The sequence below is a fragment of the Pteronotus mesoamericanus genome, unplaced genomic scaffold (assembly GCF_021234165.1).
Source record: "Pteronotus mesoamericanus isolate MK-2021 breed Mesoamerican mustached bat unplaced genomic scaffold, CSHL_Meso_final contig_24, whole genome shotgun sequence".
Taxonomy (NCBI): Eukaryota; Metazoa; Chordata; class Mammalia; order Chiroptera; family Mormoopidae; genus Pteronotus; species Pteronotus mesoamericanus.
Genome location: NW_026555100.1, coordinates 6575888 through 6600327, shown reverse-complemented (window position 1 = coordinate 6600327; position 24440 = coordinate 6575888). Strand labels below are relative to the sequence as shown.

The 24440-nt window shown below is 37.0% G+C and overlaps 1 protein-coding gene across 1 annotated transcript in view; it reads right to left on the bottom strand.

Moving 5' to 3' along the window:
* MICU1 (mitochondrial calcium uptake 1) overlaps positions 1-24440 on the bottom strand; it is a 225486-nt gene that overhangs the window by 134880 nt on the left and 66166 nt on the right. The window contains exon 4 of the mRNA XM_054572634.1: positions 12414-12576. Coding sequence (XP_054428609.1) covers positions 12414-12576 — 163 coding nt within the window. The remainder of the gene's footprint in view (positions 1-12413; positions 12577-24440) is intronic.

Sequence of the window (24440 nt, the reverse complement as noted above, 5' to 3'; positions counted from 1 at the left end):
CTGGTGTTCAAGGGAGTGTTGTTTAATTTCCACATATTTATTAAATTTCTAGTTTTCTTTCTGTTATTGATGTACAGCTTTATTCTACTGTGATCAGAAAAAGATATTTTATATCACTTTAATCTTTTAAAATCAAGCTTTGTTTTGTAGATTAACACTTGTTTTATCTGGTATATTCTGCCGCATGTTTGATGTGTACTTCAGAAGAATGTATTCTGTTGCTCTTGAATGGGGTGTTGTGTTAATGTATGTTAGGTATAGTCAGTTTACAGTGCTTTATTCTTTTTTCTACTGTCCAACCTGCTTCAGTCTGCAGCCTACTGTCAGAGGGCAGGCAATGGTTCAAGGCCACAGAGTGTACTCTGCAATGGGGCACTATGTGAGGCCCATGCACCCTTTTATTGTGTTAAGTCCTCTATTTCTTATCAACCTTCTGTTTAGGTGTTCTATGCATTATTGAAACTATAATCATTGAATTGTTTCTTACATCAATTCTGTCAATGTTTCCTTCATATATTTGGGGGTCTGTCATTTGGTGCATATATATTTATCATTGTTGTATTTTCTTGATGAACTGATCCTTGTATCATTATAAAATGTACTTTGTCTCTTGTAACAATTTCTTACTTAAAATCAATTTTGTCTATTATTAGTATAGTCACCTCCATCCTCTTGATTACTATTTTTACCCTTTTCATTTTCATGTATTTGTATCTTTGGATCTAAAGTGAGTCTCTTGTAAACATTATCTATTAGATCATATATATTCTCCTGTCAATCTCTTTTAACTAATAAGTTTAATTCATTTACATTTGAAGTGACTACTGATAAGAAAGGACTATCTTTTGCAATATTGCAATTTGCTTTCTGTATGCCATATCTTTCTTGTCCCTTGATGCCTCTGACATTGCTCTCTTTTGTGTTTGATTTATTTTCTAGTGTTATTTCTAGTCCCTCCTCATTTTCTTTTCTATATGTTTTGCAGTTATTTTCTTAGGCATTAATTTAGGAAATTACAATTCATATCTTAAATGATAACCTAATTTGAATCAATATTAACATTCTTAGAATGGTGGTTTTATGAGTTTTTCATTTAAATCATATAAAAAAGAGAAAGAAGTTACAAGCCAAAAATAAAACAAAAGCAGACTTAATATTTCCCTATGTAGTTACCTTTACTGGTCATGCATATATTTTCTTTAGCTAATCCCTTCAACTTCTTTTATCCATTCCACCCTCCTCTCTCCCCTCTACAACTGTCAGTCAGTTCCACATATCTATGCTTCTGTTTCTATTTTGTTAATTTCGTTCACTAGGACTCCATATGTAAGTGAGATCACATAACATTTGTCTTTCACTGACTTGTTTATTTCACTTAGTTAAGAAAAAGAGAGAATATTAAAAGCAGCAAGAGAAAAGCAGTTAGTGATCTAAAAGGGAGCTCCCATAAGAATATCAGCTGATTTCTCAACAGAAACTTTACAGGCCAGAAGGGGATGGCAAGAAATATTCAAAGTGATGAACAGCAAACACCTACAACCAAAATTGCTCTACCCAGCAAAGCTATAATTTCAAATCAAAAGACAGATCAAGAGCTTCCCAGACAGGAAAAAACTAAAGGAGTTCATCACCACCAAAACAATATTATATGAAATATAATTAAAAATTATTAAAGGGTCTTCATTAAGGAGGAAAAAAGATAAAAATTATGAATAAAATGACAATAAAAGCATATCTATCAAGAACTGAATCTAAAAAACAAAAAACAAACAAGCAAAACAGAAAGAGACTCATAGATACACAGAACATTCTGACAGTTGCCAAATGTGAGGGGAATTGGGAAGATGGGTGAAAAGGGTAAAAGGATTAAAAAGTACAAATTGGTCATTGTACTTTTTAACAAAAGAGTAGTCATGGGGATGTAAAGCACAGTATTGGGAATATAGTCAATATTATTCTAATAATTATGTTATGGTATCACATGGGTATGAGATTTATTGGGTTGATCACTTAGTAGGTTATATAATGTCTAATCACTGGGGTGTATAACTGAGACTAATATAGTATTTTATGTCTACTGTAATTGAAAAGTAAAAAATGACTAAACACTGTGGGCAAAAAATAAATTGTTGATAGATACGTAGTTATTGTCATTTTATTTTTGTCATTCCTTCTCCTTCTTCCAGATGTCCCCATAACATTTCTTGTAATATCAGTTTGGTGCTTATCAACTTTAGCTTTCTTTTGTCTAGGAAGCACTTTATCTTTCTTCAATTATAAATGATAGCCTTGCTGGGTAGAGCAATCTTAGTTGCAGGTCCTTGTTTTTACCACTTTGAATATTTTGTGTCAACCCTATTGGCCTGAAAAGTTTCTGTTGAGAAATCAGCTAACAGTCTTTTGGGAACTCCCTTGTAGGTAACTGCTTTTCTGTTTTTAAAATTCTGTCTTTTAACTTTTGAAATTTTAATAATGACGTGTTTTGGTATGGGCCTCTTTGAGCTTCCTGGGCCTGTATGTTTATTTCCTTCATCAGGCCAAGGAAGTTTTCTGTCATTATTTTTCAAATAAGTTTTCAACTCCTTGCTCTCTCTCTTCTCCTTCTGGTACCCTTATGATGTGAATGTTGGTATGCTTAATGTTGTCCCAGATTTCCCTTAGACTATCCTCATTTTTTATTCTTTTATCTTTTTGCTGTTCTGATTGGGTGTTTTTTGCTTCCTTATATTCCAAATTGCTGATTTGATCCTCTGCTTCATCTACTCTACTATTTATTCCTGTAACATATTCTTCATATCAGTTATTGTATTCTTATTTTCTGACTAGTTCTTTTTTATGTTTTCTAATTCCATTTTTTGTTCCCTATCTCTTTCTTGAAGTTCTCACTGATCACTGAGCATCCTTATAACCAGTGTTTTGAACTCTGCATCTGGTAGATTGCTTGTCTCCATTTTGCTTAGTTCTTTTTCCAGAGTTTGTTCTGTTCTTTCATTTGGGACATGTTTTTATGTCTCATCATTTTGGCTGCCTCTCTGTTTGCTCCTTTGTTATTTTTTTATTGTTGACACTATTACAGATGTCCTCAATCCCGCTCCCCTACCCTTTGCTCCGATCCACCCAGCCACCATCTCCCCGACCTTCACCATATTGTTGTCAGTGTCTATGGGCTGTGCACATATGCATATAGTCCCCCACACCCCTATCCTTTGAAATGTCAGTCTGTTCCATGCATCCATGTCTCTGTTTCTATTTTTTTAAATTAATTTTGTTCATTACATTAATCAGGGATATTGGCCTATAATTTTCTTTCTAGAGTCTTTATCTGGTTTTGGAATTAGGATACTGCTGGTCTCATAAAAAGAGCTTGGGAGTCCTTCCTCCTCTTGAATTTTTTGAAACATTTTGAGGAGGACAGGTATTAGTTCTTCAGGAATATTTGGTAAAATCCTCCTGTGAAGCCATCCAGCCCAGGTCTTTCAGTTGCTGGGTGTTTTTGATTACTGCTTCAATTTCATTAGTGGATTTCAGTCTATTCAGGTTTTCTGATTCTTCCTAATTGTTTTGAAAGATTGCTTCTAAGAATTTGTCTATTTCACCCAGGTTGTCCAATTTGTTGGCATATAGTTGTTCTTACAAGCCTTTGCATTATTTCTGTGATGTTTCTTATTTCTGCATCTTTCATTTCTGATTTATTTGGTTCCTCTCTCTGTTTCATCAGGAGTATGGCTAAGGGTTCATCAATCTTGTTTATCTTTTCAAAGAAACAGCTCTTGGTTTCATTGATCTTTTGTATTGGTGTTCTTTAGTCTCTACGTTGTTTATTTCTGCTTGCATCTTTATTATATCCTTCATTTCATTTACCCTGGGCTTTTCTTATTGTTGCTCTTCTAAATCTTTTCAGTGTAGGGGTAGATTGTTTACTTGAGATTTTTCTGTTCTTGAAGTAGGCCTTAATACTATGAACTTCCCTCCCATGGTTGCTTTTGCTGTGTTCTTTGGATTTTGGGTTGTTATATGTTCATTTTCATCTTTTTCCAGATGGTTTTTTAGTTCTTCCTTGATCTCATTGGTAACATATTCATTGTTTCATAACATGCTATTAAGAATCCATGTATTTGAGTTTTTAAAAATTGTAGTTGATTTCCAGTTTCATGCCTCTGTGATCCAAGAAGTTGCTTGATATGATTTCAATCTTCTTGAATTTGTTAAGACTTATAATGTGTTCTAACATGTAGTCTTTATTAAAAAATGTTCCATGGACCTAGAGAGGAATACATATTCTGCTGCTTTGGGATAAAATTTTCTGTAAATATCGATTAAACCCATCTGATCTAGTGTATCATTTAAGGTCATTGTTTCCTTGTTGACTTTTTGTCTAGAAGATGTATCCAGATGATGTCAGTGGGACGTTAAAGTCCTCTACTATGACTTACTGCTGTTGATCTCTCCCTTAAAGTCCACCCCTATATTGGGCACATAAATAAATAAAATATATTTAAAAATATATTTAAAAAATTAGGTGCCCCTAAATTGGGCACATATATGATTACCAAGGTTATATCCTCTTGTTGGATCAATCGTTTTAGCATTATATAGTGGCCTTCTTTGTCTTTTGCTATGGCCTTTGTTTTGAAGTCTATTTTGTCAGATATAAGTATAGCTACCCCAACTTTTCTTTATTTCTATTGCATGGAATATTTTTTCATCCGTTTACTTTTAGCCTGTGTGAATCTTTTATTCTGAGGTGGGTCTCTTGTAGACAGCATATATATGGTTCATGGTTTCTTAGGGTCCATTCAGCAACCCTATGTCTTTTGATTAGAGCATTTAATCCATTTACATGTAAGGTTAATATTGGTTGGCACTTATTTATTGCCATTTTTATTCTTGATACCTATGTTCCTCTCTCTATGTTCCTCTTCTTCTTACAGCATTGTTAAATGTTCCCTTTAACATTTTTTGCAAGGCTGGGCTGGTGGTCATAAACTCCTTTAGTTTAGGGTTTTTATTGGTTTTGTTTTTTTGGTCTGAGAAGCTCTACATTTCACTTTCAATTTGAAGGGATAGCCTGGCTGGATAGAGTAATCTTGCATTCAGATCTTTGCTTTTCATTACTTTGAATTCTTCACGCTATTCTCTTCTAAACTATAGTGTTTCTGATGAAAAATCAGCTGAAAGCCTATGGGAACTCCCTTACAGGTAACTAATTGCCTCTTTCTTGCTGCCTTTAAGATTCTTTGTCTTTAACCTTTGCCATTTTAATTATGAGGTGTGTTGGTATGGGTCTCTTTGGGTTCATGTTGATTGAGATTCAGTGCTTCCTGAACTTGTAAGGCTTTTTCCCTCACCAGGTTAGGGAAGTTTTCTGTCAGTATTTCTTCAATCAGTTTCTCTATCCCTTGGTCCCTTTTTTCTCCTTCTGGTACCCCTATCATGTGGATATTGTTACATTTTATGTTGTCTCAAAGATCCTTTAAACTATCCTCTTGTTTTTTAATTCTTTTTTCCTTTTGCTGCTTCAAGTGGTTTTTTTCTACCTTGTCTTCTAATTTGCTGATTTGATCCCCTGCTTCATTCAACCTACTGATTATTCTTTCTAATGTACAGTGGAACCTCAGTTCTTGAAAAAGTAGTTTTAGAAAGTTGTTTGAGAAGTAATTTGTTCAAAAACCAAATCATTTTTTCTCATTACAAATAATGTAAACTGAATTAATCCATTCCAGACCCCCAAATGATTGTTTTAACCTTTCATGCCTACAGTACATGTTTAATGTACTGTTTAATCTGTAAACACACACTTTAAAAACAAAAAGAACATGAAATATAAATGAAAATTTAACAAAAAGGAAATGTACAGTAAAAAAATGAAAATTTATGTACACACTAGAACTTACTTTTAATATTGAGAGCTATTAATGACTGATATGGGAGGGAGGGATGGAGGGATATTACTATTTGGGAGTCCTCGTCCATAAAAATGTCAGGTAGCTATTCTTCTAGGGTTCTTTCTCTCTTGTCTCTAGCTCCACTGGAACTTGTTTCAGGCTCACAGGGCTTCTGTCTCACTAAAGACCTATCCAATGATGTTTGTTTGTACCTGCATTTTAACACTTTCCTGAAGTGAAACACTGCTTGTCACTGAACAAGTTTATCTCAGTTTCCTACTTTGTCAGTGTGATACTTCTCAATAAAACTGCATTTCTCTCCATTTCCCAAGAATTTCCTTGATTAGTAAAGTAGGAATATCTTCCCTTCCCTCTTTTTCTACCTCTTCAATTGCAAATTGAATTAAGTTTGAGAACCAAGTTTCCACTGAGCATAAAAGGGCTGTCAGATCATGAACCAAACTGTTCATGTTGGGAGACACTTGAGAACTGAGGTTTGACTGTATACTTTATTTCAGGTGTTATTCTTCACTTCCGCCTTGTTATTTTTCATGGTTTCTCTATCCTTTTCCACGCTGTTGAGCATCCTTATAACTGTTACTTTGAACTCGGGTTCTGATAAATTGCTTACCTCCATTTCATTTAGCTCTTTTTATGGAAATTCTTCTCGTTATTTCATTTTGGGCCTGTTTCTTTGTTTCCCCATTTCTGCTGTCTCTTTGTGTTTGTTTCTATATATTAAAAAGAATTACTCTAATTCCCAGACTTGGTGGGGTGGCCTTCTGTAGTAGGTGTCCTGTGAAGGCTACTGGTACAGTCCCCATGATCACCTAAGCTGGGTGCTTTAGGAATGACCCTTGTGTGAGTTATGTGGGCCCTTCTATTACAATTTGTTTTTGATTGCTGTTGTCCTGTTTATGGGTGAACTGAACCCTCAGGCTGGTTGACTGTAAAGCTCAACCCCAACCACATAATGCAAATTGTTGTACAGGTGCTGAGCAGACAAAAGTGAAAATAACTGGGGAAAAAAACCCCAAACCAAACCAAGAACAAAAACAACCAAAAAAAAAAAAAATCAGAAAAAAAGAGACAAAAACAACAAAATAATAAAAAAATTTATAAAAGACAAAACCAAAAAGAATTACAGAAGGAAAAAAGAAATGGGTAAGAGAATACAAAAGGAAATAATGAAGAGAAAAGAAAGAAAAATAGTAATAATAATTTAAAAAATAAGTACATAGAGAAAAAATAAAACAACATAAAGAACAGGAAGGGGAAAAAGAAAAAATAAAAAAAGAATAGGAAAGAATAAGAGATACGAAAGAAGAAAGAACAAAAGAAAAAAATGAAATAGAAAAGAGAAAATAAGATTAAAAATGAAAAAAGAGTGGTTTGCCTCAGCAGTTTGTTGTGCCTACTGCAATCAGTCTCTTGGTATGCTGAATGTGGAACCCCTTGAATCCCTCTCTAGTGTTTTTTGAAGTTGGCCATTTGTGTCATTATTGGGCCTCCTGAGAGGTTATTTGTTGCAAGCCAATTTCAGACACTGTCCTTGCCTGGCCCTGGGCAAGTCTGTCAGGGCAAAGCTTCTAGTAGACCAGTGGGGTAGGGCCCTGGGAGCCCGGAGTATGAGAATGCCTCACACCTTAGACTTTGAAGGTCCCCCACTCTGAGCCGCTGTCCATTCCCCCACAGAAATGAGCTCAGTGGGAGTAACAAGAGCCTGGCAGGGGCGATTCACACACACTCTGGGGTGTTGCTTGCTCTCTGTGAAGGATGGGGTCACGGGCACTTCCTCTCCTTCCCATGGTTGTACCAGCTAAACTTGAGCTCTGCTTCCTCATAATGCAGCCAGAGCCCAGTACATGCCCACCTAACTCCTGGACAGTAGCCCACCTGAGAAATGCATTCCCAAAAACCCAGCTCAGCATGGCTCCCTGGCATCTCCCTGCTGCCTAACCAAGCAGGAGGGGATCAAGAAATAAAACTCCACGTATCCAGCAACTGCAGGGTGGGGCTGGAACTCCCAGCTCCTCCAGGGCTCCAAAAGCACCAGATGTCTAACTCCTCCACATAGCCTGACAGAGCAGGGCTGGGGCCAAATTTCCAGCCTAGTGCCCTCCCCTTTGCCTCAGGGAAGACCCTGCATCTCAGCAGGTGGGGGAAGGAGTGCCACCCATGCTGTCCAGTGGGTGACTGTGGTCCTCTTCCTCTAGACTTAACATTCAGACTCTGACTGGCTCTCTGCCCAAAGTCCATCCAGAGAACAGAAGACTCTTCAAAATCACTGCTGGGTGTACAAAGCAGACGCCTCTTCTGGGCTAGAACTGCCACTTGGCCCCCCTAGCAGACAGTCTGGAGAGAACTTCCCAAGTTAGTGTTGTAGCAAAGGGCTCGCTTCTTTGCTGGGATAGGGTAGTCCGAGTCTCCCAGATGGATCAAATCCCCACTGCTTCCTGCCACCTGGTGCTACATGGCCTTCCCTTCCCACCTCTTGTTGCTTTGGATTATGGACCCCTGCTTAGGGCTGGGACCCCATGCTTCCAGGGGAGGGAGGGTGGTCTGCTGCCACAACAGTACTCCAGCTTCCTAGCTGTCTCACCTGAGCGAGGAGACTCCCTCTGTCCTTGTCTCTTCTGTCTTCCTCCATGCTCCTGCTTATAAAATTTTAGATAAAGTTGACTGCTCTGCAGTTCAGCTGCAAATTCAGTTCAGGTCTGGAAGCAAGTGGACAGAGCTTCCATTTACTCTACGGCCATCTTTCTTGATCTCTCCCTGTGTTTGTTTCCATGTACCTGGTCTTGGTACAGTGGCCGTATGTAGTAGTTTTTGTGTGGGGCCCAGTGGCATATTCTTCCTGGTCACCTGAGCCAGGTACTCCAAATGTGTCCCTTGTGTGGATTGCATGTGCTCTCCTGTTGGTAGTTGAGCCCTGAATTGCTGTTAGTGCATTACTCAGAGGTATTGGCCCCAGGCTGAATATTTGTGAGGACTAGCTGTGACTACAACAGAGGAGCAGTTATGCAGGGGCTGACCATATGGAGCAGAATTTGCTTTAGTGGACCGCTGGTGCCTGCAGAGTCTGCCCTTTGGGTTTCTCATTTGTGGAGATGGTTGCGTGGTGCTATGTTACGATCTGAAGCTGGGTGTGTTGGTTCTGAGGCTTCTTGGGAGGGGTTCTGATGCAGACCAAGTTCGGCTGCTGCCTGCACCCTTCCTGAGGCCACTTGGTATAAGCTACAAAGTGATGTGCAAGTGGTTGCTAGTTGTGCTGGGCTTGCATGTGTCTGGAAGAGGCTAACCTGCAAACTGAGGTCAGATTCCGCTAGCGCCAGGCTTAGGGTAGCTTAGCAAGAAGTATGTGGCATGCCTAGGCCAGATGATGCTTATTTGGGGTTTGTGAAACTTTGAATGATCTTAGGAAATTCTGCACGATAAGCCAAGAAAGACTGTAGGAAAAAGCCACCAAAAGTGGCTTGGGTGGGCCTGTACTTTGGGTGGAATGTGGTCCTGGGGAATCACCAGGGCAGGGTCAAAAGAGTTAGCCAGGTTGATGAGGAATCAGATATGGTGCCCACCTGCACCTGCAGGGGAAGTGCTCAGCGAAGAAACAATGGCTTCTGCCAATGACCTCAATCTGAGAGAAAGCTGCTCCTTCAGTTCTTGTCTTGAAGTCACATAATTCAATTCCTGACCATATCTCCAAGGCACCTTTCCAACTGTTGCCCCAGCTTTGGTGCTCAGAGTAATTGAGACCATCAGCAAGTAAGTCTGTGTGCAGGCCCTTTAAAAGGAATGCCTGGGACTTCAGCAGTCCTTCGTTTCAATCAGCCATAACCTCCATTGGTTTTCACAGCCAGAAGTTATGGAAATATCTCTTCCTGGCATTGGAACCTTGGTCAGGGGAGCCTGGCATGAGGCTGAGACTCCTTGTTCTGCAGGAAGGAATTCTGCAGCCAAGATATCTCTCCAAATTTTAAACCGCCACACATGGGTGTGGGACCAGCCTAGTTTGTCTCTGTCCCTTCCACCAGTTCTCGGTATGACTACTGTGTATCCTTAGTTTTAGGACTTCTGTTCAGCTAGATTTCGGGTGGTTCTCAATGATGGTTTTCTGTATTTTAGTTGTAACTTTGATGTGGTCATGGGATGAGGTGAGCATAGTCTTTATCTACTTTGCCATCTTGACCATAATCACATCTTTAATTTCTTTGTATGGCTTTGAGTTACTGTCTAGTATCCTTTCATTTCAGCCTAAAGGACTCCATTGCGCATTTCCTGTAGGTAAGGTATATTATTAACAAACTTCCTTAGCTTTTGATCATCTGGAAATGTCATAATTTCTCCTTTTGGGACTCCCATTATGCATATGTTGTTACACTTGATGGTGTCCCAAAGGATTTTAGGTCCTTTTCATTTTTATTCATATTTTTTGCTTTCTGCTCCTTAGACTCAACAATATCAATTGATGTATCTTCAAGTTCTCTGATTCTTTTATCTGCCTGCTCAAATCTGATGTTGAACTATTCTAGGGAACTTTTTATTTCAGCTATTGTATTTTTTAGCTGAGGAATTTCTACTTTTTTAAAAAATAATTTCTATTTATGGATATTCTCTTTTTTATTAATAAACTATCTCCTTGTTTCCTCTAAATTCTTTGTCTATGGTTTCCTCTCGCTCTTTGAGTATATTTAAGATAGTTCATTTAAAGTCTTTGTAAAGTAAGTGCAAAGCCTAACTGGCTTACTCATGTATGGTCTCTGTCAACTTCTTTGTTTCTTGGTAATGGGTCATACATTCCTGATTATTAGTACACCATGTAATTTTTTTATTGAAAATTGGACATTTTGAATATTATACTGTGGTAATTATAGAAATCATAATCTTCCTGCTTCCTAGGGTTTGGTGTTATAACTTGTTGAGGACAACAGTTATGACTTTGTTTAGTGATTTTCCTACAAAGATTATATCGCTTGTCATGTGTCATCATTGAATTTTCTTTTATATTATCTAAGCAGCAGTCAGCAAGTGACCCAATAGAGATTTCCTTAAATGCTGGAGGCAAAAAGCATTAAAAAACAAAATAAAAAGCATCCCTAACTCTCCTACTATATGCAGATTGGCTCTGAGCTGGAGCCCTCCTTTCATATTCAGCTAGACCTTCTACAGCTCTGCCTTAACTTTCACCTCCTGGCATGGATCCCAAAGATCAGCAAGACATACAAGCCCTGTCAAGTGTTTTCTAAGCATATGTTTGGCCCTGACAAGGCACACTGCATTCTAGATTGCTCTATATATGCAACAGCTCTTCAAAACTCTTACCCCCTGAAATGTCTTCCTCCTCAGTTTCCTCCTTCCTAGGCTTTTCAATCTGTCTGTTACTTGTCCAATCTGCCCTCTCTTAGCCTGATAGTTACAGGTAGTATATATCTTAAATTTTTTTAGTAGATGGCACCTGGGAAGCCACTCCATCTTGAGGTGGCTGAAATAAAAGGGCAAACCTTTGTGCTGGTCCCTCAGGTAGCTTCCAGACAAGTAAAAATGCACAACCACAGTTTTTTTGAGAACAAAGATTGCATTATCCACTGAACTCCCCATTACCAGTAAGCCATACTAGGACTATATACTAGAACCTACAGCTGCTGTTGAACTGGGAAAGAGGACATTGTAGGCAGGTGAGCAAAAGGCCACTACCCTTTCTTATCAAAATTTAGCAGCCTCTTTCTTCATTAAGCCCTTCCTGGTTGCTGTAAGTTTTTTAAATCAGATTCCAAAGTTCCAAAAAAGTTGCTTCTGTCCATTTTCAGCATCTTAATGGTTGCTTCAGTGGAAGGATTAATTCTCAGAGCTCTCCGCTCTGTCATTTTCCCCACCATGTCTCCCATTAATATCTGTAAATTTCTACGTTTAACTTACAACATTAAGTCATTTATTTTCTTTTGTCACACCTCGTTTGTTCAGTCTATGTCCTCTGCATGAGACATCTTTTCCACTATTCTGTAAGCATATTTAAGATTGTTTATTTAAACTCTTTGTAAAGTAAGTACAATGGGTTTACTTGCCTATAAAGGCTTTTATCCAAAGACAGATGTATTCTTTAGAAACCATTCTCACACCTTTCAGATTTAGCTAAGTGCCTCTTCTTTATACTGCCACAGCACCTTCATTCTTTAACAATTCACGACATTCCTGAAATTACCTGTTACTTTCTCTCTCTCACTAAAGAGTAACTTGATGGTAGTCACACATGTAATGCATTGCCTTCAGGAACATTCTAATTATAGGCAATGAATCTTAACCGGAGAAGTACAGTCTCCTCAATCCTTTGCCCTGGTTGAGGACTGCCATGTTAGACTGTTGGCTCCTCTTCTGTACTCCTAAAGCCTAGCATTATGCCTGACGCTCAGTAGCTACATGGTGAATATAATTATTGCATGGACTTATAAAGTTTAGCAATACATGGAAAGAAACGAAGTAGCATATAACAAAATAAATATCACAATCTTATTTTGCACAATAGCAACTTACGTTCTGGTTGTTTTTCATTGGGTGTAATGGATCGCACAAAATCTTCTGGAGTCATAAACACTTCAGATTCACCATGCTCACTGATTACTTTCAAGGTGGCAAAATATCGGAAGATTTTGTCTGGTGTGGAATATGCTCTAATCCTATTCTCATATTCCATTACCTAAAATTAGAAATTCAGTGTTACTATTAAACAATTCTTGCTTTGATATATTTGTATCTTATTTTTGGGGAAATTTGATTATATCACTTTTTTCTATTACTGGTTTTTTTAAAACATTAGAAATAAACTTGAATTTCAAAACTTTTGAACCTCTTTCTTCCAATATATCTTTCATACTCCATTTGAGGCAATGCTAGAATAACTTTAGAATTTTTTTAAAAGAATTTTCTTATTTCTGAAATCACTGAAAGCTAGCAAAATTGAAAAATGTCATATGAGAATTCAAAACATCTCAGTAACAGGGTATCAAGGTATAATGCCATATACATAATAGTCTACAGATTCTTAAATACCAAGTTTTTAAAAAAGGACTTGATTTTATAGATTTTACTTCTATGCAATTTCCTGAATCCTAGAACAAAATAGATTTGGGACTTCATGGGTATGAACAGTTAATGGTCTTTCAAATACAAAGTATATGAAATGATAACATTAAAAAAATAAAATTATACACCATGAAAACTCAATTATTAATAGGTCTCAAACAGTAAGACTTCTACTTTTTTTCTATAAAATTAAGCAAAGTGCCAGAGATTCTTTATATACAGCATATTTAGAAAAGAAGCGAGTTGGGAAAGGCACAGCAAATATTTGAATAGGAACAAAAGAAAGATACATTTAACTAAAAGAGTGTTATATTGAATGAAATCCCATTTTCTTATCTAGGATGCAAGCTCCCGTTCTGTTCATGAAACATACAAAATATTGTATCTTCAGCATAGTATTCTATGACAAATTCAGGTATAAGAGAACTCTTGTTTACCAATATACCAAGTACACAATACTATGGTGAAGAAATTTCTCTCGTACCTGAATTTTGTATGTTGAGATTGTCGACAATAAATAGTATCTTAAAAATAACTGGTTAGAAACTGTGTCAAGGCAAAACAATCTAAACTCCCATGAACTCAATGTCTATAAAGCAATCCATGATTAAGAAAAACACTGTGAATGTTTTTAATTTGCCATAATAACACAGCTATTGCTGTAACTGTCAGTCCTGGCTAGATGATCACTTGGAGGTCACTGACAGTAGTTATGTAACAATGGTCTTAATTCCACTACCAGATTTGCTTTCAGCAACTAAGAAAGACCTGCTAATTTGTGTCTGTATGTGAAAGAAGTCATTCTCATTCTAATGCTAATTTGCACTAAAAAATTGGATACTGATTTCAGAGATTTTATCAAAAGATTTCCCATGTGGCAAACACACTAAGACACTTTTCAACCCCTTAGTGGTCTTAAGACTTAGCCAAAGTCTTATATCACAAGTATTTATATCACACTACAACTATCTGCTGGTATTACTGGCTCAAAAATAAAATGACTTTCCTTAGGCCCTCTATATGCTTGTTTTGAGTAACAACAAAAAATAATCATTTTGCAATGTTTAGAGTATAAGCCGTTAGGTATAGTAAAGAGAGCTTTGTGAACTAAAAATAGTTGATTCAGTCATATACAAGACAAAGGCAGAAAGATAACTTAGAAGCCAATGATTTCCAGACTAAAAATCAGATTCCTTGATTGTTATAAGAATCACTAAATTGAGAATCAAGATGGCAGAGGAGTAGAAGTTACACTGACCTCCTCCCAGGACCAACCTGGAATTACAACTAAATTGTGGAGAAATCACCTGGAACAAACAACTGAAAAAGAGCGAGAGAGGAACCTTATAACCTCAGAGATAGAAGAATCTGGCTTTAGCACAATCTAACCGGTAAGGAGTGTGGTACAACCTGAGAAGGCGGTTGGGGCACCCATGGGCGGCAGCACCAGAAGGATATTGAAATGGCCAGTTGGATCCCCCTGAGAAGAGCGGGGTCTAAACCAAAAGCGGGGATCTCTAGCCCACAACACCAGAGCCCAGAAAGTACACAAAAAACAGCCACCTGAGAAAAGCATCAGGGTTGCTCTCTGCCAGAGACAGGCAGCTGGAGACGCAAAGAACTGTTTAAAGGGCCAATGCACAAATTTTCATTTGCAGCCACTTACCGTGGTCTCCAGCAAAGGTGGGAACGGAGTGGGCTAGAGACGCCTGAGGAGAGACTGGGGATGGAGGCTTTGGGGAGAGAACGGAGAGAATACCCGGTGGGATTCCAGCGCTGACTCCTCCCCCATACAGCAGCAGCGTGAAAGGACCCAATAACCCCACCCCCAGGAGGGACTCCGCCCCACCCTGAGCTGTCCAAGGCGCTCTACTGAGTGCAGAGTGACTAGATTAACAGCTGAAGGAGACAGCCACAAACAGGAGATTCCTGGAAGTCTCAAACAGACTGCCTAAGGTCAGACAGGGTCAACACCAGGCATCATCAGAGGCAGATCCAGAAAGTAGAAACAGCGGTCTCCAACCATGGAAGTTCATACCACAAAGTTAGGAAATCAAGACAGATCAACTTAAGAAACAGAAGCAAAAAAGAAGAATCTCTATCAAATAATGGGAAGACAAAGAAATACGCCCCACTCGAAGGGAAAGGAGGAATTCCCACAAAGAAAACTAAATGAAATAGAGGCAGGTAAACTATCAGATATTGAGTTCAAAACAACGGTTCTAAGGAAGCTCAATGAGCTCAGTGAGCTCAGAGAGAATTACCAAAAACTACAGGGAAACTATGAGGAACTTACCGCAAACTATATCAGCATGGAAAAGGACATAGAAACTATCAATGAGACAAGAGGAAATGAAGAATACAATTTCTGAAGTGAAAAACACAGTAGAAGGAGTCAAAAGCAGGCTCGATGAAGCTGAGCACCCAATCAGCGAGCTGGAGGACAAGGTAGAAAAAAGCTCCCAGAAAGAGCAAGAAAATGAAAAAAGACTAAAAAAGAATGAGGAGGCATTTAGAGAAATGCAGAACAACCTGAAACATAATAATATCCATATAATAGGCATACCAGAAGGAGAAGAGGATGAGGAAGGGATAGAGAACCTGTTGGAAAAAAGTAATGATGGAAAACTTCCCTAATTGGAGGACAGAAAAAGACACACAAGTCCAGGGAGCACAGAGGGTCCCATTCAAGAGGAACCCAAGGAGGCTGACTCCAAGACACATCATCATGAAAATGGCAAACAGCAAAGATAAAGAGAATTCTAAAGCAAGCAAGAGAGAAACAGGTGGTAACATATAAGGGAGCCCTGATACGGCTAGCAGCTGACTTCTCAACAGAAACACTGCAAGCCAGATGGGAATGGCAAGAAATATTCCAAGGCATGAAAAGCAAAGGCCTGTAACCAAGACTGCTCTACCCAGCAAGCCTCTCAATTAAAATGGAAGGCGAAATAAGGAGTTTCCCAGACAAAAGAAGGCTAAAAGAATACACCTCCACCAAACCAGCACTGCAAAATATGCTAAAGGGACTGCTTTAAGATGAAGAAAAAGTTTCTATGAATTCCCAGTTCCTTTCAGAGTTGCCAATACTTGATATTACCAATATTTTTAATACTCATTAATCTGATTGTGACAATGATGTTATTTTAATTGTTCCTTTACTATTTGTTGAAACTAAGCCTTTCTTAGTATATTTCTTGTCTATTTCTATTTTTTTTTAAAAAAAGCTTTAAATTACTTTTTGATAATCTTGTTCTATTTATTGATTAAAAGTTTGTAGAACTTTTTTCCCTAAAAAACAAAAAACAAAAAACCTATTAGCCATGTTTTAGATGTGTTGCAAATATTTTTCTATTCTATTCTTTGTCCTTTAACTTTTTTTACATGTATATTACTATGTAGTTAAATGTTTAATATAGTCATATTGTCAGTATTTATAGTTTCTGGGGTTGAATATTTTACTTCAGGTCATGAAAAATATTAGTTCTATTTTCTCCTAAAACTCCTTAGATTCTACATATTGATTTTTAACTCACCTGAATATTTCTTGTATAATGTGTGAAATAGGGCTCTATATTTGTTTTATTTCAAGTAATAGTGGTCCATGCACCTTATTTGTTGAATAAGCCTAATGTTACCCACTGATTTGAAATATCGACTTAATCATACATATATTAACCAGATATATACATTTGTCTCTAGAATACTCATTATATCTCATTGACCTACTTGATTATTTCTGTGCTGGTGTCATGTTGGTTTAATTGCTGAGACTTTATAATGGTTTTAAATTTTAAAAAATATTTTATAATTAACTTTGACATTTAAAATAATAAATAAAATCAATCTGCATTTAAGAAGGAAAGAGAGAGAGAGAGAGATGGAACTCCTACCTTTTGCAACAACATGAATGGAACTGGAGAATGTTAAGCTAAGTGAAATAAGGCAGTTGAGGAAAGACAAATACCATATGATCTCAAGTATAAGTGGACTCTATTCAACAAAATAAACTAATGAACAAAATAAACCACAGGCATGGAAACATGGAGCAGACTGAACGTGACCAGAGGGGATGGGGAAAAAGGACAATGGTGGGAAGAAGGGGAAGGGACTAGACAAAGAACATGTATGAATGCCCCATGGACATGGAAAACAGAGTGGGAATTGACTGTGGGAGTGGGGGGTGGGGGTGGGATGGGTGGATGGAGGTAAAGGGGGAAAAATTGAGACAACTTTAATAGAATAAACATGATTTATAAATTAAAAAAAATAAAAGCCAAACACACACACACGCAAACACACACACAAAAGAATCAATAAGATTTGCTACTTAATATTATTATTTTTAGTTTAAAACGAAAGGTCAAGGAAAGTAATACACATTTGCATTACTGCATTGGTAGAGTTTTGCATAGACACTGTATAGTATATATTTTGCTTTTTTCCCACTTTGTAATGCATCTTGGAGATCATTCCATATCAATTGATATGGAGCTGCCTCCTTTTAAGTGGTTATGTTAAAAGGAACACTAACAATTATATAAAAGGTTTAGAATACAGCATCCGAGACAACAAAGGCTAGGAAACTAAGATGTTCTGAAAACTGTTGAAGGATTTTGTAATGTTTAGCCAGGAGAAAAATATTTAATAATGAAATTGTAAGAGTTATGTTCAGTCATTTACTTTAAACATTTTTGAGCATCATGGTGTTAAGACTACCATCTTTAATAAAACTGCTGGACTTTAATTAGATCAAAATTCAGGCATTATGTTTCCTAACTGCACCAAATAGTAGCCAAGTATTTGTAGCAATTAAACAACAGATGTGGGAAAATGTCTCTTTATAAAGTAATCCAACTAATAAATGTGAAAGAAAACCTATATAATTTTATTCACCATTGTCAGCCAGTAAGTTATAAAGAAGAAAAAAATTTTAAAAATATTTCTATTTTTCATTACTACCTATTCTAGTTTTATTTGTTTTGATTTTCAATTACTTTTTTTTCAAGTACTATGGCTATATTTATCTATTTGAGCATGTAACCAGTACATTCTACTGTCTTATTCTGAATACTTAATAAAATTGGTTCCATTAGGTTAAATAAATGTAAAAGATATGATAAAATTAGAATATCACTATTTTGCAACCCCAATGAATTAATAGATCTAGCCATTGAACACCAATATCTGCTACTATCACAAAAAGAAAAGCATTAGACATCAGATGCCTCCTGATAAAAGAATACGGTACCATCTATAGTCTTGCCACAAAGATCAAATTTGAGTTTGATCAAGCCTTAGAATCCAGTTGCCAATATTCAAGTAATACAGATAACAGAGGGACATGTTGAATTTCACTGAGAATAAACATCAGGAAAATTCTGACAGTAGAAAATATTATTGGTGAAATGGCCTGGGTTCTGCTAGATTAAAAGGTGTCATAAAAAATGAAATAGGACCCTGGCTGTTGTGGCTCAGTTGGTTGAAGCATCATCCCCTAACCGAAAGGTTGTGGGCTTTATTCCCAGTCAGGGCACATGCCTAGGTTGTGGGTTCAATCTCTGGTCGATGTGTGCATCCCTGGTCCGAGTGGTAAGGTCCAGGCAACTAAGGGAGGCCACCAATCAATGCTTCTCTTGCATTGATGTTTCTCTCTGTCACTCCTTCTCTCTAGAAATAATAAAAGCAATGCAAAAAAAATTTCTTGGGTGAGTATAAAAAAAGAGGAAAGATTAAACGTGTTTAAGGATGCACACTTGGGAAATAAAACTATAAAGAATGAAATGGTTACTATAAAAATCAATTTATCGGATTCCTCTGTGTATAATTTTACAATAAAACAACTATTTTTTTAAAATTCAGACATTCTCATGGACAACAGAGTAGAGACTGACTGTGAGGGAGAATGGGTGGGACATGGGAGAGCAATGGAGGAAAATCGGGACAACTGTAATAGAACAACAATAAAAAAATAAAAATTCAGACATTCTGTATGATGTTGAATGGCAGAACGAGGCTCATGGATATAAGTTACGGACAAGATTTTGGCCAAATATGGAACTTCTAATGGTAACAGTATTCCAAAATGAGACAAAGTATAGGAAGTATTCAAGTAAAAGATGAATAAGCAAATTAAGGCCATAAAAATTTTGTCCATCAAAAGATAATGTTAGTCGACTAAAAAGGCAATCTACAGAATGAGAATAAATAATTGCAAACCAATACATTTGATAATGAACTAACAACCAGATTATATAAAGAACTTCTAAACTCAACAATAAAACAAAAAGCAAAACAAAAACCAAGTTAAAAAATGGGCAAAGGATGTGAATAGATATTTCTCCACAGGTGATACACAAATGGCCACTAAACACGTGAAAAGATGTTTAGCTTAACTGATCATTAGGGAAATGCAAATGAAAACTAAACTGAGATACCTTTCACATCCATTAGGATGGCTAATATCAAAAAATACAAAATAACAGGTGTTGGCAAGGATGTGGAGAAAGTGAAATCCTTGCTGGTGACAATATGAAATGGTACAGCACTGTGGAAAACAGTATCGTGGTTCCATTAAAAAAATTAAAAGTAGAATGACCAATGATCCAGCAATTTAACTTCTGGGTAAATACACAAAAGAATGGGAGGTAGAATCCCAAAGAGAATATTTGTATACCCATGTGCATAGCAGCATTATTGACAATAGCTAAAATGTAGAAACAATCCAAGTATTCATCAATGAGTAAATGGATGAGCAATATGTGGTATACACATACAACAGATTATTATTCAGCCCTAAAATAGGAAGAAAACTCAGACATGTTACATGATGAATCCGGAGTACATTATACTAAGTTCAATAAGCCAGTCACCAAAAATGCAAATACTGTATGATTCCATTTGTTTGACATTCTTTTAGTATTCAAAATTATAGCAACAGAAAGTAAAATGGTGGTTGCCAAGGGCTGTGTGAAAGGGGTAGTAGGAAGTTATTATTTATTAGGTGTAGATTTTGTTTTATTATATTTTTAATTATGGAGAAAAATGATGGTGATGGTTGTACACTATTACATATTTAATACTACTGTATTAAGTACACTTAAAAATGGTTAAGATGGCAAATCTTATGTTATATGTATTTTATCACAATAAAAAAAATGAAAGAAAAAGGAAGGGGAAGGGTCAAATCAAGGAACATGTATATAAAGGACCTATGGACAAAGCCAAAGTGGAGAAGGACTGAGGGTGGGAGGTGGGGGTGGGTGGGGCAGGGGAAAGTGGTGGTGGGAAAATGGAGACAGATGTACTTGAACAATAAAAATGATAAAGAAAAGGAAAGAAAAAGAAGAGATGCCTTGAGGGATTCAGGAAAGAATTAACGAGAAAAAATATGAAAGAGTAGTTAAAAGATATGCAGGATAGGTTCTTCTGGGTCCACGTGGAGTTTCAAAAGAAAAGAAATGACAATGAAAGAATACTGACACAATGTGTGAGAATTTTTCAGAATTGAGGACTTAAGGCAGGAGTGGCCAACCTTTTGGCATCTCTGGGTCACATCGGAAGAAGTAGAGTTGTCTTGGGCCACATACTAAATACACAAACACTAACGACAAATGATGAGCAAAAAGAAGATCCATGCATAATTTTCGTGATATGTGCTACCATAGATAAGCAAAATGTCCTCTCATAACAACCTTAATTATGCTGCAGCCCTTTCAATAATCTTTTAAAACTGTTGAGCAGGTCCCAAGTTTGTGATCACTAATATAGAAAATGTACATATCTACATAATAAAATGTTAATTTTAAAAAATTTTTATTATAAAAGTAAAAGAAGGCAACATAAAGCTAGTGGGATGTTTTGACATTGTATTTGAGAAACTAGTGCATCAATATCTGGTTTGATAGAAGGAGTCACAATTCTGAGTTCTCAAGGTGTTCATCAGATATTTTGGTTCTAATTTTACTCTTAATGTGTTTCATTCTTGAAAATAGTTGCCTGCAAATGTAGGTGCTGCCAAATAGCGATGGTATGAATAAGGCGTGATTGTAAAGCAAGGGATATTCGTCTCTGGGAAGACAGGACCTATAAAAGTCCAGTAAAGGGACATGATCAAATTTTTCTTTAAGTTGAATGCCAGATTGCAGCTTTAAGCATTCCATTTGAAAATTGGAGGTAATCGATTTATGTTAACTGAAATGGAGTTACAAATATAGCAAAATACTGATTATTTTCCTGAAAATCTTGAAATGTTTTCAAATTCTTGTATCAAATCAAAAAGCTAGGCTACATATTTTTCTCTGCTCACAGGACTGTGTTTAGCCAATGTGTTGAAATGCATAAAATTGTATGCCTTAATTTGAGCTTACCATAATTTTAGTTTCACTTGGAGTGCTGTTATGGTTTGAAACAGGGTATTGATAAGTTGGTTTTCATCTTAAAGACACATGTTTGACACATTTAAATGAGTGGTTAAATTCACTAAAAACGCTAAATCTGTAAGCCAGTTTTCACTGGCAAGTTCCGGCACAAATTCGTTTTCTCATACCATAAACAATAACATGTCACAGATCATAAAATCTTTTCAACGTCTGCACTTGACTTAGCCATCTTACTTCTGAAAAGTAAATGATGTTGCCATAGTAAGCAGCAATACTTTTAAGGAATTCCTGGAATTGGCAATGATTCAATCCCTTGGCTCTTATGAAATTCACAGTCCTGATGAAGATTTGCATGATGTTATCCGTTTTTATTTTTATTTATTTATTTATTTTTAAAATACTTTTGTCTCTGCCTCCCCCCGCACCACTTTCCCTTGCCCCCTCCCTCCTTCCCTCCCTCAGCTCTTCCCCTTTGGTTTTGTCCATGAGTCCTTGCTATATGTTCCTTGACTTTCCCCTTCCCTTCCCTTTCCCTGGCCGCCCCCCTTCCCTCTTGTCTCTGTTGATTTCTTTTCCTTTCAGTGTTGCTGGTCATATTTTCCTTGCATCTTTGTATTGTTGGTTAGGTTCCGCTTATAGGTGAGATCATATGGTATTTGTCTTTCGCTCCCTGGCTTATTTTGCTTAGCATGATGCTCTCCAGTTCCATCCATGCTGTCGTGACGTGTAGTAGTTCTTTTTTTCTTTCTGCTGCGTAGTATTCCATTGTGTATATGTACCATAATTTTTTGATCCAATCATCTACTGATGGGCATTTAGGTTGCTTCCAACACTTGGCTATTGTAAATTGTGCTGCTATGAACATTGTGGTGCATAGGTTCTTTTGTATTGGTGTTTTGGTGTTCTTAGGGTATAGTCCCAGCAGGGGAATCACTGGATCAAAAGGCAGCTCTATTTTCAGCTTTTTGAGGAAATTCCACACTGCTTTCCATAGTGGCTGCACCAGTCTGCATTCCCACCAACAGTGGACTAGGGTTCCCTTTTCTCCACAGACTCGCCAGCACCTGTTGTTTGTGGATCTGTTTATGATGGATATTCTGACCGGTGTGAGGTGGTACCTCATGGTGGTTTTGATCTGCATTTCTCTGATGGCTAGTGATGCTGAGCATCCTTTCAAATGCCTCTGGGCCCTCTGTATCTCCTCCTTGGAAAAGCGTCTGCCCAGGTCCTTTGCCCATTTTTTGATTGGATCGTTTGTCTTCTTGGAGTGGAGTCGAGTGAGTTCTTTATATATCTTGGAGATCAAACCTCTATCTGATGTATCATTAGCGAATATATTTTCCCATATGGTTGGCTCCCTTTTCATTTTGTTGATGTTTTCTTTAGCCGTGCAGAAGCTTCTTATTTTGATGAGGTCCCACTTGTTTATTCTTTCCTTTATGTCCCTTGCTTTAGGAGACATATCAGTGAAAAAATTGCTGCGTGGGATATCTGAGAGTTTCCTGCCAATGTTCTCCTCTAGGACTTTGATGGTGTTGCGACTTATATTTAAGTCTTTTATCCATCTTGAGTTTATTTTTGCGTATGGTGTCAGCTGATGATCCAATTTCAATTTTTTGCATGTAGCCGTGTATGACGTTATCTGTTTTTAAAGCTTTTGTGTGTAAGTGTTCTGGATGTACTATGCAATGATACTTCATCAAATGTGAGTTTTGAGTGGCAATTACATCGTCTTCTATTAATTTCACAAGTCCCTCTCTTTTAAATACTGTCACCAAGGCACTGTCAGTCACTATACTAGATATGTTGACAGTGGACAAAGAAAATCACTTTAACATATTTCTACTGCTTCTTATAAATCTCTTGATTTAGTTGTCTTTTAATGGCACTAAAGAAGCACTTCTTCAGTGACATTATACTCATCATCAATACCTCTAATAAAAATGGCAAGTTGAGCCATATCTGTAGTATCAGTGATATCCTCCATCACCAAAGCATAAAATTTAAAATTAGCAGCTTTACCCTCCAAACTTCTTTTGATAGATTTTCCAGTTTCTTTAATTTGCCTATAGTCTGGTGAGACAAACTGATTTTAGAAATATCCCTCTCTTTTTCAGGGCAAATTATATCTGCTGTGTTTTCTATGCATTGCTTAATAAACTTACCATATGTAAATGGTTTTGATTTTTTTGCTATTAAATATGCTACCACATAATTAGCTTTTACAATGGAATCTACCCGAGTTGTAACTTTTTGAAAAAAATTTTTGTTGAGAAGCAGACTTTTTTTCAGTTCTGCTATTTTGTCCTTACAATACTATACCTCATATGCATTTAATTTGGCAGCATGTTTTTGCATATAATGCCTTTTGAAATTATAGTCTTTGAAAACTTGTACAAATTCCCTACAAATTAAAAGAGTGCCTTACTATTCACCTCAACAAAAAGGTAGTCATCTGTCCACTTTAATTGATTAATCTTTACCCGTAATTTTTTTTGGGGGGGGTTCTCTTTGAGATGTAGAAGCCATGGTGGAATTAAAAAAAAAAATACTAGATAAGGGAATTTACTTACTTTTATTATGAAATTAACTGACAGGAAAATAGAAAGCAAGGTTTGGGCCCTTCCACAGCCCTCTCAGCTGCCAATGCTGGGGGAGGCAAAGGGCTGATTGTAAAGCATGGTAGGCGATGTGTGAGGCAACACTGAGGTGTGGAAGTACATTTAATAATCAAATAAGAATGCTTACCCGACTTCTAACTAACATTAAATACCTAATGTTGCAATGGTAGGCTGAAATACTATTGATAATCGCTGCCGTGCTAAGTTATCATGAATACACGTAATGTCTGATGGTGTCAATTCTATAGTCTGCATTTGGAATATAACACACTGGCAGCCACACACCACTGTAAAACTGAATCCATGCATATGTACAAATAGCGAGAGTGTACGTATGTTTATTTTACTTGATGCTGTGACAAATAATCACAAAAAAACCCACCCATAATGTTTTAAGTAAATTTACGATTTTGCTTTGGGCCACATTCATAGCCATCCTGGGCCACATGTGGCCTGCAGGCTGTGGGTTGGACACC